This window comes from Muntiacus reevesi, chromosome 11 (assembly GCF_963930625.1).
Source record: "Muntiacus reevesi chromosome 11, mMunRee1.1, whole genome shotgun sequence".
NCBI classification, from domain to species: domain Eukaryota; kingdom Metazoa; phylum Chordata; class Mammalia; order Artiodactyla; family Cervidae; genus Muntiacus; species Muntiacus reevesi.
The window spans coordinates 24524183-24543752 of record NC_089259.1 but is presented as its reverse complement, the minus strand read 5'-3'; the positions used below and the strand labels follow the sequence as shown (position 1 = coordinate 24543752).

At 32.8% G+C, this 19570-nt stretch overlaps 1 protein-coding gene across 7 annotated transcripts in view; it reads left to right on the top strand.

Annotated features, from left to right (window-relative positions):
* The window catches only part of NBEA (neurobeachin), a 652386-nt gene that overhangs the window by 181513 nt on the left and 451303 nt on the right, over positions 1 to 19570 (top strand). For all 7 annotated transcript variants that reach the window (XM_065901711.1, XM_065901709.1, XM_065901706.1 and 4 more), the window contains exons 12-17: positions 268 to 420; positions 3231 to 3399; positions 3797 to 3876; positions 4604 to 4666; positions 4763 to 4860; positions 8316 to 8408. In XM_065901711.1, the coding sequence (XP_065757783.1) occupies positions 268 to 420; positions 3231 to 3399; positions 3797 to 3876; positions 4604 to 4666; positions 4763 to 4860; positions 8316 to 8408 (656 nt within the window). The remainder of the gene's footprint in view (positions 1 to 267; positions 421 to 3230; positions 3400 to 3796; positions 3877 to 4603; positions 4667 to 4762; positions 4861 to 8315; positions 8409 to 19570) is intronic.

Sequence of the window (19570 nt, the reverse complement as noted above, 5' to 3'; positions counted from 1 at the left end):
ACCCTTCCACACATTTTCCATCACTTCATGTTCTTTTTTCATACTTTTCATACACTTGTTATATTTACATGTTCTACCTTTTTAAGTTTATTGGATGTCCTTGTCTTCTCTCTTATTAGAATGTAAGTTTTTTATTTTTATTTTTTCCAGTTTTGTGTTTTGTTAACTACTCTTCCCACAGTGCCAAGAAGCATACCTGGCAAACATGCATATTTCCTGAATACTAAATGAAAAGCATGAGCTTGAATTTCTACTTTCTTTCTTTAGTCATCAAGAGTTCATATAACTAGAGCTGTCCTAGAGCAATTTTTATCGTTTGCAAAATACCTTGATGGTTTATCTCATGGAGCACCTTTGCTGAAGCAACTTTGTGATCACATTTTATTCAACCCAGCCATCTGGATACATACACCTGCAAAGGTATACTGTTTAACTTCAGTTATTTTATTTTAATATTGTAAATTATAAATACATAGTTATTGGATCTAAACTATTGAGTAGAAAACATTGAAATTTTTCAATTTATAGTCAGTCTGAAGCAGTCATATTAGGCAGTATTAAAATCAAAAAGGTAAATACTCAAATATTAAAATAAGTGGAACTAGAGTTAGAAATTGTATTTTTTTAATGGGGCGATGAGAAAGTTCTAGAACTAGATAGTGGTGATGGTTGCTAAAAAAAATCAAAGGTGTATTTCTTACCCTATTAAAGGTGAAACCCACTTAGATTTAAGACCAAAATTTGAGAGGTAAAACTATAAAGCTTATAGGAGAAATTGTTGTAAGGTATCTTTACAGTTTAATGACAGCCAAAAGGTTCTTATTTAAGACCTTCCAAACCTCTCTTTTTAGGGGATTAAGTAATGCATTTGATAGTATCAAAATTATTTGTTATCATTTGTTATCATCTGTTAAATGATCTCCATAGATGATGTTAATAAACAAATGATAGATTAGGAGGTATTTTACAATGTCAAACTATTGGGAAAAGAGGGAAACATTGAATATGAGCCCTGATTCAGGTATTAGTATTGCATAAGTGTTAAATTTATCAAGTGGAAGAATTGTATTATGTTCTATGTAGGAGAATGGCCTTATTCTTAGGAGATTCACGTTGAAATATTTGGTGCTGAAGTGTCTGAATGCCAGCAATCTTCTTTCAAACATTTCATCGAAAAAAGCAGTTTTATCAAAATATATTTATGCATCTATATGTATAATATAATAGGAATAAAGGAAGTAGATGTGGAATAATATTAACGGTAAATCCTTTATGATAGTTACATAACTATTTTGTTTGAAATTTTTCAAAATAAGTTGGATAAAATAGTGATTAATAACATTCAGCATGTAAAAGGAACTCTTGAAAAATCCATGCTATAAAGATTAAAAATTAGGCTTGATGTAATAAATGCATTCTGAAAAGTCATTAGATAATGACTTATAACCTTTCGAAGAAAGAAAATCTGGTACAATGATTGTTAAGATTAGGAAAAGAAAAAATACCAGATAACTATATCACAACAATTGTCATCATTGTGACTGGAAGATTCTATTTGAGCATAGATTTTTTTTATCATGATATCATGTTATGTAAAAATATTTGTTTTAAAAGAAATTTATTCATAATTTTTTAGATGTCAGCATAGCATTTTTATTATTTTACATACCTGAATTTAGTTCTCTTTTATTCTAGTAGAAATCAAGGGACCTTTTGAGCTGCCTTTTATAATTTTCAAGCCTCCCACATAACTGCAAAGTTCTATTTTTTTATGGTTTGTCATTTTAATTATTGTGGTAAAAGTCAAACCTGGTGTTTGTTCATTCTTTAAACAGGGTGATTAAACTTGTCATCTTTATACTTACATGTTAGATTCTGATACTGTGACAATAGGTTAAGAAAATTTGAAATTACATGAACTTTTAGGGTCTATGACAACAATGTATAATTTTTTCTAAATATGATGTAGCAGACTGATATTATATTCCTTTCAGTTGCTACATTGTATTTAGATTAAGGGCTTTAGTCTAGCTGCCTTTTTAAATGATTTGATTTTCTTATCAGGTGTAATTTCAGTAGAATTATTTAATTAATTAAAATTATTTTATTTTTAAGAGCTATTAGATTACCTTTAGTAAAATAAATTTTATTACAATGTGTTGATTGCAGATTATCTTTATAATATAAATAACACTTAATAAATAATTATTTTTAACCTCATAATAGATGATTCTTTCTCAGCCTTTATATAGATTTACATTTAAATTAGAATAGATTCATTCTTTTACAAGTGGTTGACCAGTTTTCCCAGCACCACTTGTTAAAGAGATTGTCTTTTTTCCATTGTATATCCTTGCCTCCTTTGTCAAAGATGAGGTGTCCATAGGTTCGTGGATTTATCTCTGGGCTTTCTATTCTGTTCCATTGATCTATATTTCTGTCTTTGTGCCAGTACCATACTGTCTTGATGACTGTGGCTTTGTAGTAGAGTCTGAAGTCAGGCAGGTTGATTCCTCCAGTTCCATTCTTCTTTCTCAAGATTACTTTGGCTATTCGAGGTTTTTTGTATTTCCATACAAATTGCTGTGGTACATATACACCATGGAATATTATTCATCCGTTAAAAAGAATTCATTTGAATCAGTTCTAATGAGATGGATGAAACTGGAGCCCATTATACAGAGTGAAGTAAGCCAGAAAGATAAAGAACATTACAGTATACTAACACATATATACGGAATTTAGATAGATGGTAGCGATAACCCTATATGCAAAACAGAAAAAGAGACACAGAAGTACAGAACAGACTTTTGAACTCTGGGGGAGAACGTGAGGGTGGGATGTTTTGAAAGAACAGCATGTATATTATCTATGGTGAAACAGACCACCAGCCCAGGTGGGATGCATGAGTCAAGTGCTCGGGCCTGGTGCACTGGGAGGACCCTGAGGAGTCGGGTGGAGAGGGAGGTGGGAGGGGGGATCGGGATGGGGAATACGTGTAACTATATGGCTGATTCATGTCAATGTATGACAAAACCCACTGAAATGAAGTGATTGGCCTCCAACTAATAAAATACTATTTAAAAATAAATAAATAAATAAATACACCATGATCCATTAAAAATAAATAAATAAATAAATAAATAAATTAGAATAGAATGTATATTTTTAATGTAGACACTTAAGGCATTTTAAATTTATTTTAATGCTTTGTTAATATTCTGTACTAGGTTCAGCTTTCCCTATACACTTATTTGTCTGCTGAATTTATTGGAACTGCTACCATTTACACTACCATACGCAGAGTAGGAACAGTATTACAGCTTATGCATACACTAAAATATTACTACTGGGTCATTAATCCTGCTGACAGTAGTGGCATTACACCCAAAGGTTTAGGTAAGTAGTACAATATTTACCTATGTGAGTTGTGCGTGGTGATGAAATTGGGAAAGAAATTCAATGAAGAAACGTTGGGAAAACTTTGATTTGAGGGGGAAAAGGGAATTTATTAAGTTAATAGAAGTAGGGAACTGTATCCATGTAAGACATGATGTTATAATTTATCAATGAATAGTAATATATTGTAATTAAAAAAAATTAATTTTCCCCCAAATCTGACATTAGTAAGCAATTTGAAGTTGCCAAAATCTGAAACTTTATATTCTCTGTTGTTGAAATTATACAGAATTACTATGAATTTGTATTATAATTGCAATATATATAACTTAAATTTTAACTTAAATAATAATTAGGGAGTTTTTTTTTTTTTTTTTTAATTTCTGTTTTATTCTAGATGGTCCCCGGCCATCACAAAAAGAAATTATATCACTGCGGGCATTTATGTTACTTTTCCTGAAACAGCTTATACTAAAGGTAAAACAGTTTTACATAATTCATAATTGCAGTATATTAAGTGAAAAGAATTTCTGCCAGAGTTTAAATCAATATTGTAAAATCAGTAATAACTACCTTCAATTCATGAATTACTTTCAGTATTCTATAAATCTTAGTATTAACTCTTGTTGAACTTCACTTTGCATTAAACTTTGTGTTAAATATTGTCTGAAAGCCTCCATACTGAGGGATGTAGCAAAAATGGACGAGGAACATGTGCGTGAAAATTGAGCTTGAAGATTTTATTCTAGAAAATGATCTGTGTTTCTGTTTGAGAAGTCTTATGTTATATATTTTATAACAGTAGGATTTTTAAAAGATTAAAATACATAGAACATAAAGGTAAAATACACAGTAATTGATATTGTAAAGTCTTACTATAATTTGTATTATTTTAAGAAAAGAATATGCGATTAGAAAATAGTGATTGAATGTACTTTAGATGAAGAAAATATAATAATTTTTGATAGTGAATTCAATCAAATGCTAGCAATTGTAGAGAAATAAATATACTTTTCTGAGTATTTACTTATTTAACTTGATTTGATATAGCCTATGGGTTATGAAGTATCTGAGTATTATAATTAAAGAATCATTACTTTTAAGTAGTTTATATTTTATTTTAAAATGATTAATTTGATGTACGTCTTTAATTAAAGTTTTAATTTTAGATTTAAATTAAATATATATATATTTTTTAAATTAGGATCGAGGGGTCAAGGAAGATGAACTTCAGAGTATATTAAATTACCTGCTTACAATGCATGAGGTAGGATGTGGTCTGGGTCTTGCATTTTAACAATTTTATTAAATGCATTAAAAAACATTTATAATTGAATAAATATCAATGATCCTTATTATGCAGGATGAAAATATTCATGATGTGTTACAATTACTAGTGGCTTTAATGTCAGAACACCCAGCATCAATGATACCAGCGTTTGATCAAAGAAATGGAATAAGGTATGAATATAATATAAGTATCATTAGTAGAGTTTAATTGAGTACAGATATGCTTCCCAGAATAATCCTATTCAATTAACTTTTGAGTATATATAGAAAAATCTTACACATAAGGGAATAGATGGAGAAAGCTGTCATTAATCCTCCTAATACTCAGGAAACTGATGAGACGTATAGAAAATGGGTCTCAAGTCTCAAAAAAGAGTAATTATATTGTTGCTGTAGTAAAGACATCTCAAGTAGTTGAAAGAGCAAATTTTCTGACAAAAAGACGAGAGGGTATGGTATATTTCAGCTAAAGAGAACTCTAGAAAATTCTATAAGCTTAGACTCAAGAGGTAGAGAGTGGCCAGGTTGAGAGATCCATTTAATGGTAAGAACTTTAAATTTTTTCTGTTGGTGATGAAAACTAAAGAATTCTGAATATAGAAATGATTTGCTGATTTCTATTTTTCCAAGGAGCAATGTGGAAAATGAGTTGGAAAGGGATAAAACTGATGCAGCAAGACCAGTAGAGAGATTATTTTATTCATAAGTATTAGGGATGATGAGATAGGACAATGGCAGTGTGATGGGAAGATGAGGATGAAATGTTTTTGAATAAGAATTCAAAACCGAAGAATTTGAAAACTTGAGTTATGTTGATTGTAAAGTTATTGTGTAGATATGAGTAAAACAGTTTCTTGGATAGTATGCTTAAGTATTTTAAACCTATAACCTAGCCTCTTAGGGATTCTCTCATTTTTCTGGAATCTGAGTTATTTGTATAAATAAGAAATCTAGGTTATGCCACATGTAACTCAATGAGCTTTCACAGATTATAAGAAGAGTATGGAAATAATATATTAATAACTGTCAAGAGACTATATTATTAGTGCTTCTTTTACTTGGTCATTTATATCAGCAAATAACAACTTTATAATCTTGAAGGATTTCCTTTTCAAGTTAAAGAAGCCATCACTTTTTTTCTATGTGAATCACTTGTGCTTGTGACATCACTCTTACCATTGAGTTTACAATCCATGGGGTTGCTATCTATTTGAATAATAGGATTATACATTTCATTAGTAACAACTACAAGTATATTTTACTGTGAGGTTGAACTCTATGAAGTTGCTGAAACTTAAGTGATTTTACCAAATAATAGCGATTTCATATGGTACAATCATGTTTCTCACAATTGATACCAGCTGAACATGTCACACTGTTTGTTACCAATATGTTAAAAATAATCACAAAGATGAAAAATTTGCTGCTTTGGTTTTTCATTTTAAAAAGAATATGGAGAATGTAGGTTCTGGTTTAAAATATGGAAAAAATAGATATATTAGATATAAAATTTTAAATTCTGTACCCTAGAAAATAGGAACTAAAGGGTAGCAGTTATGTCTGGGGAAAATTTTGATTAATTATAATTCATACATGCTAAGAAGTGAACACAAAGATTGCACTTAATACTGATAATATTAAACTGGGCTTAAAGAAAACCTTGTGGTAATACAACACTGAACTGAGCATCAAAAAATGTAATATTTTTGTATCTCAAAGTCTTTAAAGAATAGACAGTTTCTTTTTTACATCATTTTCTGGCTGAATATAATAGGCTAGAGCAAATTAACTAGAATTCACCTAACTATATTATTATATTGTAAGTAAACAGTCATTAACTGAATCATTAGTAAATTTCCTATTCATTCTTCGTATTATTTTTTAAACAGCTGTTTGGCTCTAAAATAAATCCTATGTAGCATAGATGTCTGATGGCCTTAGATCTTTCATGTTTCAAATGTTAAATCATAATTTCTGTTGATCTCAGGTGTATTTATACCTTTTTATCCCTTAAATTTATTCCTAAAGAATAGGAATTCTGTGGAGTTTCTGATTTCATATTTGAGTAGAGTCACATTTTTATGCTGTGAGGTTTTACTTTTGATTTCAAGATTATTTTTGCTATTGAGTGTTCTTTTTATGATTCCCTGAATATTTCTCTTTGTTTTTTTTGACATGTATAACTTTTCTATGGGCTTCCCAGTTGACTCAGTGGTAAAGAATCCACCTGCCAGTGCGTCTGATGCAGGTTCGATCCCTGGGTCAGAAAGATCCCCTGAAGTAGGAAGTGGCAACTCACTCCAGTGTTCTTTTCTGGGAAATTTCATGGACAGAGGAACCTGGCAGGCTGCATACAGTCCATGGGGTCACAAGAGAGTTGGACACGACTTAGTGACTAAAACGACAATGATAAAATAATAATGTTTCTGTTCTCATACTTGTCTTTTTTACTGATATTGGTCCTTAATAATTCTGAAAGTATATTGCAGTGTAAATTTGCATTCACTTAAGAACTTGAATGGCAAGAACTGGAGTGGCAACCCACTCCAGTATTATTGCCTGGAGAATCCTATGGACAGATGAACGTGGCAGGCTACAGTCCATGGGGTCGCAAAGAGTCAGACACAACTGAGTGACTAACGCTAATGACTTGAGGCTTTTCTAAAACTATCTTCTGAAGGAAGTAATCACTCTTCTCATCATCTGTTCTTCAGTAGAGTAATAAGACAGTATTAGCAACAATATATTATTTGGTTTTTTAATAGTATAAGCTACTGTTAAACATAAAATAGATGTTATTAACTTTTTCAGTTATTTGTTTTTCTCTGTTACTGTCCCTGAAATGATAGGAAAATTATACTTTGCAAACAGTCAGGTCGGACAGAACTGAGCAACTAAGTATGCACACACCTTACAGAAAAAAATAATTATTTTTTGGAAAAAAATGAGATAAAATTTCTTAAGTACATATAAATATTATTTGAAGTGACTGTAAGTTAGGTCATGTGTTAGTTTGTTGTAGAACACATTTGCATAGGAACCAAGAATTGAAACTCTTTGAAGAAACAAGTTTGCTTTTTCTGCTGCTTCCTATATAGCTGCTTTATTCTTCTGTATATAGATTCACCTTTTTGAACAGAGCAAGGCTGTCCTACAGTTTCTGTTCTGAATCATTTCCTATTTCAAGAGCCCAACAAAGATTAGCTATTGTTTCTCAGAACTTATTCCAAATTTTCAGAAAATAAAAATAATTGAGCAGGTATGTACTCCCATGGTCCAATTAGCCATATCCAGGAAAAAAAGGTCATTAAGTACAAATGTCAGGGGAAATTCTAATAGAAGAAGAAATGTGGCTTAACTTAGCATGAATCTTAAAATTGAAAATTATATTTAGTGTGCTGGGAGGCATTACTTACGAACAACCAATTGCTTTGTCCTTTTGAGTATGTATTTGAAGTTCAAATATAAAGAAAACTAATATGCTAGTTTTCAACTTTTTTCAAAGAATTTAAAATTCTGAGATATTTTATGTGTTATACATTTATAATTTCCTTTTAAAGTATACAGTGCTTATATTTTTAATATTCAAAAGTGCTCAAAAGATCATTTATTTCTATATATTTTAGGGTAATCTACAAATTATTGGCCTCTAAAAGTGAAAGTATTTGGGTTCAAGCTCTGAAGGTTCTGGGATATTTTCTGAAGCATTTAGGTCACAAGTAAGTTGATGTTCTCCATAATGAATTATAGAAATATCTACTGAAATTGTGTTTTTACTGGTTTAGTAACACATAAATTTGATTGTAATGATGTTACAATGAAAAGTAATAACTTCTTGTGGTAAAAGGAAAAACATTTTATAAAAGAATGTTTTTTTAACAGTAGTTTATCACACTTAAGTAATTTACTTTATTCCTGTTGTATGCTGGAAAGAAAATATTCTTTTAAGGGTAACGTAATATATTTCATCAAATAAAATAAAGGACATGGGGATATGATTTTAATGAAAGCTTTCTTCACACAGGCAAATATGTATATTGAGGTTTTGCTGACAGCCAAGTCAATATTTAATATCTGTTTGTATTATTTTCTAATTTTGAGGCTTATTGTGATTTGAAGATCCTAGAGTATTACTTTTTTCCCCAAAGTCCAGAGTTTAGATACTTTTAAAAATCATTTACTGAGAAGAAAAAGCACAAACAAAAATCACTTGCTGACATAATGAATGTTTTTCATACTATGTGTTCCTGTGCATGAATAGTCTTGTATAAATCCATTTTATATACAAATGAGCCCAAATACTGTCATTTAGTAATGATGGGTAGGGTTTCTCTCAGAATTTTTGAATTGCTAATTGTTTTTGGTATTTTGAATTGTGGAGAGTGATCAATAACACTAATGAAAATTTCACAACATTCAGATAAAATATGTCTAACATGCTAAATAGTCTAGAAAAGTAAATATTATTTTCATTTTGGTACTAAATCAGTAGTTAAGAGAGAATAGTGATACTACAGACCTAGAGAGTAGTTCAACAAAGCCAGGATTGTAGAAAAGAGTAATGTGTACTTGAGGAACTGTAAGTTGACTAGGTGATAGAATACCAGGAGTGAGAGCATATTCAGTTTTAACTTGAAGAGATATGGCTCACTCATTTAACTTTGGTTAAGTATAGGAAATTGATTGGGAATAATTAATAAAGTCTTCTTCCCTATATGCAACCTCTTAAAAATTGTCAAGAAACACATATTTTAAAACATAGAAATATAGGAAAGATAAGCAGAACTAACCAGTACATGAAGAATAGTCACTGGAAAATATTGCCATGAAGTACACAATAAATATAGTTAAAATTTTTACCATAAGTTTAAAAAGTAAGAAAGAATATCTTGTGAGAAAGGGAAGCTCCAAAGCAGAATTTCATGAAGTTAAAAGAAATGATGGAATAACTTTGAAATGTTGAATCATGAGCTAACAAAATTTTGAAACAAATTGGAAGGAAAAACTGTCAAACAAAAATGAAATTGGAAGATGCTCAAGGAAGGCAAACTTTGTGAATAGCACAGTAAGATATATGGAAGATAAATATGAAAACAAAGCAAATAATGTGCATGGATGAATATAAAAGAGTTCAGAAGGATTAAAGAGGAAATGATTGATACAGAAGGCATAGAAATTCCAGAAACATAAATGTCATAAATAAAGTTTCCAAATAAGAAAAGCAGAACAATGTAACTAAACAAGTGTTTTTAAAGCTATAATTCAGTGAATTTCTAATATAGATCTTGCCATCCTTATTAAAAGGTATATGCTGTGTACCAGGAAAATTTTTCTTGAAATGATCTGTAGGAAAGTATACTATTAGATTTAAATATAAATTTTTTTAAAGTCCTTTTTTCAACATTGACAAGTTAAAGGAAAAAAAAATTACTCTGGTCTTAGGCTTCTCTATGACAACCATCAGTAGAAAATGTAAAGCAGTAACCATAAGGTACTCAAGTAAAGAAAATGGAAGCCAAAGTATCCTTTACATAAAAGTGTGCTGCCAAACAATTTTTAACCGTGTAAGGAACTGTTTTTCTGAATAATTCTTGAAAAAATTACTGGGGGTTAAGTTCAGCCAATTAGGACTGACTGGACAGACTGCAGCCAAGTACTATTGATGAACACTGAATTAATTTAATAGTAAAATTAAGACTAAAACGAATGTTTGAATTAGAGGTTAACAGAGCGGAATTTCCTTTTTGTATGCCCTAATAAGGTAGAAATTGTACTGTTACAATGAATTGAGGAAGGACTAGGGAAAGGAAGAAAGTAGACAAAGTTCAGAGAGTCAAAGGATACCCATGTAAGCTGACAGTAGAAATGTAGGCCTACTGAATAAAATTTGATGCTTTAGGAGAGAGGAAAATTTGAGTAAATATGCTGATTTTATCATTGCCTATCATTGGGAAATACAAGAACTGCCTAAACACATAAAGGACTTCTTATTCCTTTATGACAACAAAGATGAGCAGTTAAAACTGTAATGCTCATCAAGACTTCCCTGGTAGTCCAGTGGTTGAGACCCTGTGCTTCCAATGCAGGGGGCACAGGTTTGATCCCTAGTTGGGAAACTGAGATCCCAAATGCCATGCAGTCAAGAAAAAGAAAAGAAAAAATGAAAACAAGAAAACTGTAATGCTGTCAATATATTAAAAAATACTGTATAAATAAAACTGAGAACAATGCATATAATGGATGTTTTTAAAATTCAAGAAGCATAAAATGTGGCATATGCATACTAAGTCCTTTCAATCATGTCCGACTCTTTGTGACCCCATGGACCATAGCCCACCAGGCGCCTCTGACGATGAGAGTCTCTAGGCAAGAATTAAGGTGTGGGTTGCCATGCCGTCTTCCAGGGGATCTTCCTGATCCAGGAATCGAATTCGCATATCTTAAAGTCTCTTGCATTGGTAGCATGTTCTTTACCACTAGTGCTACCTGAGAAACCCAAAACTGTCATGCATAAATACAAATGAAAAATTAAGGAATCATGATCTTTTTATTGGACAAGTTAGAATTCAAGCCAAAAAGCAATAACCAATATAAACAAAGATACGTTATAGTAGTAAAAGTTGAAACTTTCATGAAACAGAAACGACAGAAGAAATAATCACTGATAATTTAAAACATTGAAACAAACTCTAATTCACCCCAGTCCATAAAAAGGCAAAAGGGAGAGTAATGTAAATAATAACATAAATCTAATTAATATAGTTTGAAGTTGGTACCATATTAATAAAGACTGTAACTCCAAGTGCTCATGGAACATGACTGAAAATGTGAAAGTATTAGTCTCTCAGTCATGTCTGACTCTTTGCTACCCCATGGACTGTAGTTGGCCAGGCTTCTCTGTCCATGCAATTCTCTAGGCAAGAATACTGGAGTAGGTTGCCATCCCTTTTCCAGGGATCTTCCCAACCCAAGAATCAAACCCGGGTCTCCTTCATTGCAGGCAGATTCTTTGCCATCTGAGCCACCAGGGAGGCCAGACATGGTAGGGTGTAGTAGGCATCAAAGCAAAAATCCAAAACGGAGAGACAAGACTGTCAAGAGTTTCTTGTTAAAATGCAACAAAATTGAAAATAGGAATAAAATAGAAAAAAACAAAGTTTCTTCTTCTTAGACATTTAAAATTTATTAAACAACTTTTGTGTCAAAAGAGAAAGTACACTAAAATTGCAGAATTTTTAGAAAACAACTTCATAACCCCATTGAATACAGCTAAAGAAGTGCTTGGGAGAAGGAACTGGCAACCCACTCCAGTATTCTTGCCTGGAGAATCCTGTGAACAGAGGAACCTGGAGGGCTGCTATCCATAGGGTCGCCCAGAGTTGTACAAGACTAAAGCAACTTAGCATGCATGCATGCATTGGAAAAGGAAATGGCAACCCACTCCAGTATTCTTGCCTGGAGAATCAGAGAATCAGAGGAGCCTGGTGGGCTGCCGTCTATGGGGTCGCACAGAGTTGGACACGACTGAAGCAACTTAGCAGCAGCAGCAAAGAAGTGCTTAGAGGAATATCATAGCTATGGAACAGCAGAAAAGAAATACAGAATAAAATAATTAAAGTATAAATGTTAGATAAGGAATTACAATAAAGGGAAATAATAAATTAGAAAGTAGTAATTAAAGATTTAAAAGACATAATCAAAAAAAGATAATCATTTAAAAATCTGATTTTAAAAAATTCTAATAAAAATGGCTAGCTAACCATTAAGCAACTGAAGAAAGGGCAAACATAATGAATGTACAAAATCAGTGATAATTTTCTTAAATAGTATAGAAACTGAGGAAGTTAAAAGAATCTTACATGATGAGCTTTCTCTAGAAATTGATAAGACAACCCAGTAGAAAAATAGGCAAGGATATGTGTAAGTGAGCAATTTATAGAGGCAAATACATGTGGCACATCAATATTTGAAAGGAGGTGAATTCTACCTCTAGTAGAATATATATATGTAATTCTACCTGTAGTAAGGGAAATATAATCTAAAACTAAGCACACTGTTCATGTAATAGCTGGATAGAAATCTCAAAATTCAGCATCCTTCTCTGTTAGCAAGGTCATGGGAAGAGCAAGCATCTTACACATTGCTAACTAGAGCATAAACTAGTATAACCCCATATGGAATGCAGTTTATTTTCGTCAATGTCTGTCAAAATTACAAATACATGTACTTTTTAACCTAACAATTCATCAGTTGCAGGCATGTGAAATGATAGCTTTTCAGAGTTATTCATTTTTTCTTTGTTTATAATAGTAAAAGTTAGGAGAAATCTTAAATTTCTATTAATGGGGGAATTTGTTAACAAATAAGTTATAGTTCATTTATTAAATGGAATACTGTGTAGTTATAAGACCAGTGAGATAAGTCTCTACATACAGATAGAACAACTAAATTGTTAAAAGATTAAAAATAAATAGTTAAGATGAATATGTATTATCAATAGATGCTATTTTTGTTTAAAGAAGAGAACGTGAGAACATAGTACTTATTATATTTGCAGTGAGAAAGTCTAGTCAAATTCATAAGAAATAAATCAAGAACAGTGGTTTCTAATGGGGAATTGGTAGAAATGAAGGTATATATAGATTATGTTAATATTTTAACCATATTAATGTTAGTTATAGAAACAATTTTTTCAGGAACAAATTGTTTAAAAAACTGCAAACATTGAATGTAAAAAGCGCCTTTAAAATCTTGTAAGTTTTCAGGAATTGCATTATTAATGGAATTGGATTAAGTAGAATCAATGACTGGTTAGTTAAAATGATTTACCCATTGGAGAATGATGGAGCAGGACTAGGTTTAAGTACTTATCTACACAGTTTAAATAATTCCTATCAATGTGATTATGAAGTTAAATTTAGTAGTATAAAGAAAAAAACACTTAAAGCATATACAGCTTGATAGTTAATAGAGAAAATTGATTAATAATATACATGTAGTTCATTGGCTCTCAAGTTGGACTGCCTAGGTTTGGATCTTCCCTTAGCCGTGTGTTTTCCTGAGTGGTTTTAGAAACACCTTTGAATCTCAGTTTTTATCCCTATAAATGAATAAAATCATACCACTTCCCTCATTGACCTTTATCATTAAATATATATACTATATAATAAATATAAAGAGTTCGCAGCATATTGCTACATGCTAATTTGAATAGTTAACAAAAAGGTTAATTTTTTAAAGTGCAGTTTTGATAAAAGTAGACTACTTCTTCCTTATGATATCTTACATACCTGACACCAAATATAAATATGAAACACTAGTGGTATTCAAATAGAAATGAAATGTTTCTACTATAATCTAATCATTACTAGCATTTCAGGATTTGAAACAAAACACTATTAGTAGCAGGAAATAGGTGCTGTAACTAATATACCTAAAATCCTAAGAGAGATATCTTTAAAACTGCTAAAAAAGAAGATATCACCCAAAGTCAGCATCTAATTTGTGTATGGGAAAATCATTCTATAGTAAAGCGAAATTGTGTCTGTGGCGGAAACTAAACTGAAGTTTAGGTGGTCTCATCTCTGCTAGCACTTGAGTTTTTGATTTCTGTAAGTACCTAGGACACAGCTTGGGAGATAATTCATATACTTTGTCAGCTGAACTAGAGATAGGTTTGGCATCTCTCATAAAAATTGAGAAGTCTGTTCCAAATAATAAATGTAGTTACTCCCACTGCTTGACGATGGAACTTAAACCCCCTCTCCTTGAGTGAGGGATGGACTTACTGGCTAACTTCTAAAAAATAGTGAAATCTGATTGAATTTTTCACTATTGAATAAGAGTAACATCACCAGTCATATGTCATTTTGATAGCATGTTCCCTGATGTGATATGATACGGGCACTTCATTTCTGTGGTATTCTTCTAAGAAACAAATAACCTCAGTCTAGTTATAAGCCTCTCAGTTGAGTGACATTCTTCAGAATACTTGACCAGTACTCTTCAAAACTGTTAAAAGACATGAAACACAATGGATGGGAACCTAGTAAAGACCAGAAAGGTCTAAATGTACAGTGGTATTCTGGATTGGATACTGAACAGAAAAAAATAAGTCGTGATGAAATTTAAATAAAGTCTGTAGTTAATAATATTATACCTGTGTTCATTCTTAGTTTTGACACATGTACCATGATTAGGTATGTTAACATATGGGATAGCTGGGTAAGTAATATAAGGGACCTCTCTGTAGTATCCTTTCAACTTTTCTGTAAATCTTAAGAATTTTCAAAATAAAAAGACACAGAAAATTGAGTAACCTTCTCTTTGATATGTGCTTGAATAGAAAGCCAAACTGGTCCTTTATGAAGATGGCTTAATTACAGTACTCTCAGGACAGAATCCTGACAAATGGTTCAACTAGATGATCAAAATGCCCAGTGTTGTACCATAGTAAGACTATGACAATTTTAGCTTAAAATTTTTAAAGTACATATTACCGAATATTTAGTGTGGAAATAAAAGTTTCTCAACCAAGTATGTTTGTCTAATGTCTTAAACTTCAAACATTGTTGCTTCTGGATGAATTCTAAAAGGTAGTTTCACTAAAAAGTATACCATCGGTAGTTAAATGAATCAAAATGCTATCTGTTAGTTGTTCATTCTAGCAATTGCCTGTTATGTGTTGACAGTTGTTTGACATAATAGCTTCTTTCTTTTTTGGACTAGTTTAAATTAGTCCAGTTTATTGTCTGCTAGTAAAAAGTACTGGTGCAGATTCTGGGAATACAGCAGTTAAAAGAATTAAAAAAAAAAAAAAAAAAAGCTTTCTTCTCATCTACTCATAACTCCAAGCTTGGCTCTCTTCTACCAAAATGTTGGCTTTTATAGGTACTTGGGTAGGTATAAATGAGTCTTGATGTTCTGCTGGAGTACCAGTAGACTAAAAATGCCAATCTGTGAGGGTTTTTTCTCTTCCATGGTACTGACAAACAGCTAATGAAGTATGTTAGTAGCCTAAGTTAAAAACTAAAAAGCAGCAAATCTTGATCTCAGTGATCTCTGCCTTCCATTCTCTCTCCTCTCCTCTGTCTTCCCCTTCCAAGGCATATTAACTTTGACTTCTATGTAAGTTACCATCAGAATGGCAAGAGGTACCTGAAATGATGGGATGAATTTTCCTTGTCCTTGAACTTGTGGAAGTAAAAGGATATTGGAGTGCTAGGATGCTGGCTTCAGGACCTCCACCATGATAAGTTACGTACTTCAGATCAGTGTGCTTAGAGGGATCTTTCCCTTACAACAACTGCAGGGACTTCATTTAAATTCACACCAGGGGGATCTGAGTGCAACATTGTGAAAACAGGAGATAACGACTCATTTGAAGGGGCATAAAAGACAGACACAAGAGATAAGAGAGAATCAAGTTATGTTCTCAATTTAATAGAACTAGTGTGGAAGCTCTGATGGAATCTTTCAACTTTATTTTTTGGAAGTGCATCTGAAATTCAAGTAGACTACCAAAGGTGACATTCTGCCTCTTTAAATTATTATTTTTCTGTATTCACCCAAATTAGTAAACCGAAGATCTCAAAGCATGGACCAAAAACATAAAATGAGAGAAAATATAAAGGCAGAGGAGACTTACCAGGACTGCTAAGAATAATTGGAGGAGAAACAAGATGGGTAAAAAAAGATATCCTGAAACACTTTGTACCACTAAAAACTTTAAAATGTTGAGGAAAATATAACAGAATTCCTTTCAGATGTGTAGCTCAGTACACAAAAGTAAGGAACATTTTCTCATGTGCCAAAAATGAATATCAAACATAGTAGGAGTTATAATTCTTAAGAGGCAGGATCATATTGAAACAAGCTATTTAGCTTTTAAACAAATAACAAAAATAACTTCTGGAAATGAAAAGCTACTAACTTTAAAACTCCATGGACATGTTTAACAGATTATATGTAACTTAAGAAAGAATTGGTGAACTAGAAGAAATATGTATAAGGAGTACCTAGAAACAAAGATGACAAATAGGAAAGGAGGTTAAGTATGTGTAGAAAGAAGGAAAGATTTCATAGAATAAAATACCTAGGAATAAGTTTAACCAAGGAAGTTGAAAGATCTGTATACTGAAAACTATGACATTGATGAGGAAAAAATAAAAATTGAAGAAGACACAGACAAAGGTATAGATATACCATGCTCATGGTTTGGAAGAATCAATTTTGTTAAAATGCACATACTACCCAAAGTGATCTACAGATTGAATGCAATTGCTATCAAAATGACAATGGCATTTTCTTACAGAAATAGACATACAATTCTAAAATGTTTATGGAACCACAGAAGACACTGAATAGCCGAAGCAGTCTTGAGAAAGAGCAAAGCTGAAAGCATCACATTTCCTGATTTTAGATTATAATCCAAACTTATACAGTTTTCAAAACCATATGGTCTTAGCATAAACACAGACACATAAGTCAGTGGAACAAAATAGTCCAGAAGTAAACTGACACACATGACCACTACTTCTTGACAAAGGAGCCAAGACATAACAATGAGAAAAAAATACTATCTGCAATAAATGATGGAAAACCTGGACCAAGTTCAGTTCATTTCAGTCACTCAGTTGTGTCTGACTCTTTGCAACCCCATAGACTACAGCACGCCAGGCCTCCCTGTCCATCACTAACTCCCAAAGTTTACTCAAACCCATGTCCATTGAGTCAGTGATGCCATCCAACCATCTCATCCTCTATCAACCCCTTCTCCTCTTGCCGTCCTTCCATCTTTCCCAACCTCAGAGTCTTTTTCAAATAAGTCAACTCTTTGCATCAGGTGGCCAAAGTATTGGAGTTTCAGCTTCAACATCAGTCCTTCCAGTGAATTTCCAGGACTGATTTCCTTTAGGATTGACTGGTTTTATCTCCTTGCACTACAAGGGACTCGCAAGAGTCTTCTCCAACATCACAGTTCAAAAGCATCAATTCTTTGGCGCTCAGCTTTCTTTATAGTTCAACTCTCACATCCATACATGACTACTGGAAAAACCATAGCCTTGACTAGACAGACATTTGTTGGCAAAGTAATGTCTCTACTTTTTAATATGCTGTCTAGGTTGGTCATAACTTTCCTTCCAAGGAGTAAGTGTCTTTTAATTTCATGGCTGCAGTCACCATCTGCAGTGATTTTGGAGCCCCCCCAAAATAAAATCAGACACTATCTTCACTGTTCCCCCATCTATTTGCCATGAAGTAATGGGACTGGATGCCATGATCTTAGTTTTCTGAAAGTTGAGCTTTAAGCCAGCTTTTTCACTCTCCTCTTTCACTTTCATTAAGAGGCTCTTTAGTTCTTCTTCACTTTCTGCCATAAGGATGGTGTCATCTGCATATCTGAGGTTATTGATATTTTTCCCGGCAATCTTGATTCCAGCTTGTGCTTCCTCCAGCCCAGCGTTTCTGATGATGTACTCCACACGTAAGTTAAATAAGCAGGGTGACAATATACGCCCTTGACATACTCCTTTTCCTATTTGGAACCAATTTGTTGCTCCATGTCCAGTTCTAACTGTTGTTTCTTGACCTGTGTACAGATGTCTCAAGAGGCAGGTCAGGTGGTCTGGTATGCCCATCTCTTTCAGAATTTTCTACAGTTTATTGGATCCACACAGTCAAAGGCTTTGGCATAGTCAATAAAATAGAAATAGATGTTTTTCTGTAACTCTCTTGCTTTTTTGATGATCCAGCGGATGTTGGCTTTTTGATCTCTGGTTCCTCTGCCCTTTCTAAAACCAGCTTGAACATCTGGAAGCTCACAGTTCATGTATTGCTGAAGCCTAGCTTGGAGAATTTTGAGCATTACTTTACTAGCATGTGAGATGAGTGCAATTGTGCGGTAGTTTGAGCATTCTTTGGCATTGCCTTTCTTGGGATTGGAATGAAAACTGACCTTTTCCAGTCCTGTGACCACTGCTGAGTTTTCCACATTTGCTGGCACATTGAATGTAGCACTTTCACAGCATCATCTTTTAGGATTTGAAATAGCTCAACTGGAATTCTATCACCTCCACTAGCGATGCTTCCTAAGGCCCACTTGACTTCACATTGCAGGATGTCTGACTCTAGGTGAGTGATCACACCATCGTGATTATCTGGGTCATGAAAATCTTTTGTACAGTTCTTCTGTGTATTTTTGCCACCTCTTCTTAATATCTTCTACTTCTGTTAGGTTCATACCATTTCTGTCCTTTATTGAGCCCATCTTTGCATGAAGTTTTCCCTTGGTATCTCTAATATTCTTGAAGAGATCTCTAATCTTTCCCATTCTATTGTTTTCCTCTATTTCTTTGCATTGATCACTAAGGAAGGCTTTCTTTTCTCTCCTTGCTATTCTTTGGAACTCTGCATTCAAGTGGGTGTGTCTTTCCTTTTCTCCTTTGCTTTTCGCTTCTCTTCTTTTCACAGCTGTTTTTAAGGCCTCCTCAGACAGCCATTTAGCTTTTTTGCATTTTTTTTTCCTTGGGGATGGTCTTGATCAACACCCTCTTCCAACAACACAGGAGAGGACTCTACACATAGACATCACCAAATGGCCAACACCGAAATCAGGTTGATTATTTTCTTTGCAGCCTGAGATGGAGAGGCTCTGTACAGTCAGCAAAAACAAGACCAGAAGCTGATTGTGGCTCAGGTCATGAACTCCTTATTGCCAAATTCAGACTTAAATTGAAGAAAGTAGGGAATACCACTAGACCATTCAGTTATGACCTCAATCAAATTCCTTATGATTGATTATACAATGAAAGTGAGAAATCGTTTTAAGGGACTAGATCTGATAGACAGAGTGCCTGATGAACTATGGGCAGAGGTTTGT